General features: G+C 40.1%; 1 protein-coding gene across 1 annotated transcript in view; it reads left to right on the forward strand.

Moving 5' to 3' along the window:
- ANKRD26 (ankyrin repeat domain containing 26) overlaps positions 1–4,626 on the forward strand; it is a 107,444-nt gene extending 102,818 nt beyond the window's left edge. The window contains exons 31-32 of the mRNA XM_033100795.1: positions 2,666–2,711; positions 4,439–4,626. Of these exons, the coding sequence (XP_032956686.1) occupies positions 2,666–2,711; positions 4,439–4,557 (165 nt within the window). The 3' untranslated portion in view covers positions 4,558–4,626. The remainder of the gene's footprint in view (positions 1–2,665; positions 2,712–4,438) is intronic.
- The last annotated feature ends 1,374 nt before the right edge of the window (positions 4,627–6,000 follow it).

The following is a 6,000-nucleotide window of genomic DNA, read 5'->3' on the forward strand; positions in this document are numbered from 1 at the left end:
GGCCACATCCGTAGCTTACGGGCTGCTGTACAGGGGGCTTACCACATGGAGTGGGATTTGCCCAAAAGGTTCTGGTGCTGTTGAGACTTCCCTTTGTGTGTGTCACTTGTGGGACTAATTGGGTGGTGGTCTGCTTTGGTGTGGTTCTGGGGCCTCTTGGCGGGGGGGACCCCGGGACAGGCCCAGGTCAGCCACTGCCTGTGACTGGCTGGGGACTACCTGGTAGGAGCTACAGAGTGATCCATGGTTGGTTGCTGCCTGGGCTGTACCTGGAGGCATGTGGGAGAGGCTACACTGAACTGCGGACTACAGCAACCAGTATTGGGCTGGGGTAGCACCACAAAAAGCCAGGATACTCTGAGGCCTGCTGCCAGCCGCTCCCACAAGGTTCAGCCACTGATAAAGCCTTGTGTAGTATGGAGTGGTTGTGGTGGGGTCTCAGTGAGTCACCACGGTGGGGTAATCAGAGTACACCAGACCAATCAGATTCAGATTTGGCCATGGTCGTGCTCAACACAGGAAAAATGGCCCCCACCTGCCAGCTGCATGGCAGAAGGACCCCACACAGGGAATATGGCAACTGTCCCTCTAGTCCTCACCCTGACGCCACACAACTCAATCTTTCCCTGTATGTCTCCGAGGCCCCCCTGAATCACTGTTCCTCCTCTGGAGCCCAGGGCGAGTGCCTGTGGGTGAGTCTGTGCTTGGACCCTTTAAGAGGACATTTGGAATCCCCACTGTTTTTCACAGCCAGATGTTGTGGGGGCTCCCCTTCCCAGGACCAGTACTCCTGGCTGGGGAGCCTGGTGTGAGGTTGGGTTCCCTAGCTCACCTGTGACCAAAATATCTCTCCCAAGTTTCATCCTCCACATGGAGGTTTGGGGCCAGCCCATTTCACTTCTCCACCTCTCCTACCAGTCTCAACGTGGTAGGAGACCACGATCTTCTTTATAACCTTAGTTATAAAACATCTGTTCAGCTAGACTTCAGATGGTTCTCCAGGTTGATTGTTCTGTAATTTAGTTGTTATTTTGATGTGTTCATGGGATGAGGCAATCACAGCATTTATCTGCTTTGCCATCTTGGATCCCACCATCTAACTCTTCTCACCTTTCTATATTTTTTGTCAATGGAAAAGTATAAATAATATTGCAGATATATTATCCTTATTAATGTTGGACTTCAAGCTACTTCCACCATCTGAACACAGTTCTCACCTAGAAATGAACAGAAAAATCATGGAAATAAACGTTTAGGAAAAGAGCATTTTGGGGGAAAGATAATAATGTTCCGTTGGTAATTCCTTAATTCAAGTCATATAAAAATGTGACTTACATTTTATATCGTTGATTAATGGTAACATAAAACTTTCATGAAAGGTCTCTCCCTTCATCTGGTATTGAGTTATTGATTTTATAAGGCCTGTCTGGTAATGTTGTTGTCACATTATTCATTTTATAAGTTCTGTCAATCATGCTGTTGTCTAAAATGTGTTATGGAAAACAGTCTCTGAAAATATTGGAAAACATGACCACCAACAAATCTGTCTTCAAACACCTAAAATTTGAAAAGCATTGGATATCATCTTATTGTCACCAGTGTTTATTATGTTCAGTATACTATTAGGTTGGTACAAAAGTAATTGTGATTTAACATGTTAAAAGTAATTGCAAAAGCCTTAATTACTTTTCACCAACCTAGTATTTTAAGCCCTGTTTCAGGAATTTAGAGAGTGGATAACTTTAATAAGAAAGATTTAAATTAGAACATTCTAGATGGGACACTTGTAATATAGTTTGAAATATTCCTACACATTTCATAATTGAGTAGACTGTAACTGCAATTACTTGAATATTTCAAAAATTGGCCCTAATTTCTAGAAAGGAAACAAAGTGAAAATTAAAGAATTATATATTGTTTTTGTTGTTTCTAATTCTCGAAAGTCATGAATCAGAAACTAAGTTTGAAAACTAGCTGTAGGCCACACTTCTCCTTTCTTCAAGCAGATTTTCTAAAATCTTTGTTTCCTTATGAATAAAGAAATGTTTCAGTCGTAATACAGATAACAAAATATTTTTGCTTATTGTTTTTGCCAGTAGAATTTTCACAGGACAAGACAGTACCACTTTCATCATTTTATGTATTTAAGGTTCTGTGCTGAAAAAAATTAATAGCTTAGAACATACCTTTAGATAATTTTCTAAAAGTACAAGAAAGGAAAGCTCATTTTAAGGAAAAATCCATTAAAGTGGAAAAAAAAACACAAAAAACTGAGTAAACTTTTATAAAGGTGGTTTTTCTAAGAATTACAAAGTAATGCATTAGTGTAAAATATAACTTGACTTTTTAAACTTCTTTGTACCAATCAGATCAAACATGACCCCCCTGAAATTATTTGTATTCACTAAACCAATATCAATTGTACTTTTTATCAGATTAATCTAAATAGCATCACATATATATGTTCTCTATTATCTAAAATTAAAATAAGTAGAAATTTATTTTATTTTATTTATGTGATTTATTTTGTATTTACACAATCCCCAAGTTAGGTCTAGTCTCTAAAAGTACTCTTTAAAGGCCACATTTCGTAAGATATATATCATTCCTGCAATAATGTCTCTATTTAACTTAAATACTATAAATAATATTTGATTTATTTCAGATGCAGCGGGAGTTGGAAAAAAATATAACTAGAGAACTAAAAGAAGGTATGTTGCCACAATGTATTAATTCAAGTTAGATATCATTGATTTCTGGAATAAACTATAAATAGTAAATGGCATCCCTTTCTATGTTCAGATAATAGGTACTACATTAAATATTTTCTTGGGCTGGCCCAGTGACTCAGGTGGTTGGAGCGCCGTGCTCCTAACTCCGAGGTGGCGGGTTTGATTCCCACATGGGCCAGTGAGCTATGCCCTCTACACCTAAGACTGTGAACAGCAGCTCTACTTGGGGCTGGACTACCGTGAGCAACTGGAGGTTGGCGTAAGCTGCCCCTGGCTGCGGAGTGCTGCCGTGGGCTACCGTGTGCTGCCATGAGCAGCCGGCATGAGTGGCTGGCAGCCAGCGAGAGCTGCCATGAGCTGACTGGCGACTGACTGCCGCACCTGGGGGGAGCGCAAGGCTCATAATACCAGCATGGGCCATGGAGCTGTGTTCTACACAACTAGACTGAGAAACAACGGCTTGAACCGGAGTGGGGAGCAGGGAGGTGGAAGAAGGGGGGAAATTTTCTTATGCATAGCAAATGAAAAAGGTTGAAAGCATAAACATTGTAATGAAGAATACATTTATTCCTGATTACTTATCATGCTGTGTAGATTTTTTAAAATCTCAAAAGTCCATGTATCTCTGTATTTCTGGCTGTCTCCTTCCTTTCCTCTGCCATCCCTACGGAACTGTCCACCTGCACGTTGAAAACTGGGCTTCATGGGGCGGCTGGATGGCTCAGTTGGGTAGAGCACGAGCTCTGAGCAGCAGGGTTGTCGGTTCGATTCCCACATGGGCCAGTGAGCTGCACCCTCCACAACTAGATTGAAGGATAATGACTTGGAGCTGATGGGCCCTGGAGAGGCATACTGTTCCCCAATATTCCCCAGTACAAAAACAAAACAAAAACAACTGGGCTTCATCAACTTGTCATGTTTTTGCCAGTGATATGAGGCCCAATAACCAGACTCATCTAGTGATGCTTAGTCAGGCAATTCCAGTTCATATAGCTGTCACCTGCTGGGTGACATTTAAATCTCCAGTCATTGAGTTTGTCATTGGTTTACCATGTACCCTCAGAAGAAACTTCAAATTCTTTTGCATGCAATAAAAACGCCCACATCAATTTAGTTCTTGCCAAATAATTCAGCCTTATCTCTTGCTACGAACCCTAGTCTGCCCCTTTGCTCTAGCATCTGGCTGAACTGGACCACTTCTCATTCCACAAGTGTTCTCCCCCAGTCTAGTCTTTGCATCTCCGTCTTCCCTCCATCTGGCATCTTCTGTCCTTGTCCTTCAGGCATATCCTCTCCACCAAAGAGTGGACAATATTGACACAGAACCGAGATGTCCCTTCTGTGTGTTCCAGTCGCGTCCTGTGTTGTATTTGTGTGGTATATGTGACTCTGAGTGGAAATTGCCTGTTCATCTGTTCCTTCAGTTTATAGTAGATGATGGGTCAGGGGTGGACCATGTCATCTTCATCTTGTAACTTCAGTGCTTGTCATACTACCTGGTTGGTAAATGAATGAAGGATGAGACAACCAGAGCTCTGACACTTAGCCACCATCGCAGTTAAGTCAGTGTGCAGCCGTCGGCAAATTATATTGAATGGTAATCTCCTTGTGTACCGTTGTCTCGGATAGGTTTTTTCATTCTTCTTAACACTTATACTTAGTTGTATGTTAGATAAACAACAAAATTTCTTTCTTTTTCTTTCCAGGTGCTGCTGAATTTGAATCTGAATCCTGTAGACTTTTTCCTCCAGTATCTACTGATGATCTAGTTTTGAAAGCGTCACAAGAATATGTACAGATTTTGAATAAAAAGTATATGATCTGAAACACAAATAGTACAAATTTATTTACTGGACTGTTTATATAACACTTTGTTTCCCATGTAACATATGGCAGGTGAAAATCTTTATTAAAGAAAAATATTTTTGTATCATATGTGTATAATAAAAATTTATATAGTATTTTAAATTATATTTCTTGGCATCAAACTAACTTCTAAGCAGATTTGTGAATACAAAACAGAATTGAGTTTTACATACTCATACTGCCCGAATACCAGCTTTTTAAGCAAAACCCAAACAACCAAGTTGTAATTAATACTTCAATGATGTTAATTGATAACATTTTTGTGTTTTCCAATTTTTGTCACTACCGTATTTCCCCGAAAACAAGACCAGGTCTTATATTAATTTTTGCTCCAAAGACACATTATGGCTTATTTTCAGGGGATGTCTTATTTTTTCATATACAACAATCTACATTTCTTCATGTACAACAATCTGCATTTATTCGTTTATTCATGTACAAAAATCTACATTTATTCGAATATAGTCATGTCATCTTCTGGAACATCGGGCCAGGTACCCTTCATCCAATGATAGCTAACACTTTCATATCACTTTATATTTTATAGAAACATTTTTACAAATTTCTAAATAACTTTTTTACTAAGACCATCTTCAACAGAAAAATCACCAACAAGAATCACATAAGTGAGAAGCACTTGCAATAAATAGATGGTGTAAACGACATGTGTCTGTAGTGGGAGCTGAAAGAAGGCACAGCATTGCCTCCTTCCACCCATTTTTTTTCCTCTGGGCACATCTGAGAATGATCAGGAAAGCGCGAGAACGTTGATTTTGGCATTACAAATACATTTCATCCAAGAGGCAGCTACTCAAATATGGAACCCTGAGTAATGAATGTATCATCTGTGTACATTTAAAGATTAATTTCCCGGCCCACTCAGAGCTGTTAGCTAAATCTGCCACCAGGTGGCACCCAGAGACCGACTAATGTCCAAGCTCATTGTAGCTCTGAGGACAGAAGGCGCCTTTGCAAAGTCTGTTGGATTTTAAAGGTTTTTTGTTTGTTTTTGGTGTGTTTTTGTTGTTTGGGTTCTTTTTTTTTTTTTTTTTTTACACTTTGTGAGTTACTGTGAGGAAAGAAAGAACAGGTAGCAAAAAAGCAAAAATAAGCAATTACTTGGAAATTATAAAGTTTATGAGGTTTCACAGCGGTTATGCAGTCACATTCTTTATCACTGTTTTTTTAATCTTGCTGTCAAGACGGTACTTGAAAGCTCTGTGCAGCTTCTGTCTCACAAGCCCTCCTCTCCTGGGACCTCGCTTTTCCCTGAATGACGTGACTTCTGTGAAAATTCTTACCCAGCCCAGGGTCTGTGTCCACAGGCTCCCCGAGGAAAGGTCCATACTTGTGTCAGATGGGTGCTTTGTGTGTCCGATGACTTTCAGACAGAGATTGCTCA

Source organism: Rhinolophus ferrumequinum (genome assembly GCF_004115265.2).
Source record: "Rhinolophus ferrumequinum isolate MPI-CBG mRhiFer1 chromosome 5 unlocalized genomic scaffold, mRhiFer1_v1.p scaffold_110_arrow_ctg1, whole genome shotgun sequence".
Classification (NCBI taxonomy): Eukaryota; Metazoa; Chordata; class Mammalia; order Chiroptera; family Rhinolophidae; genus Rhinolophus; species Rhinolophus ferrumequinum.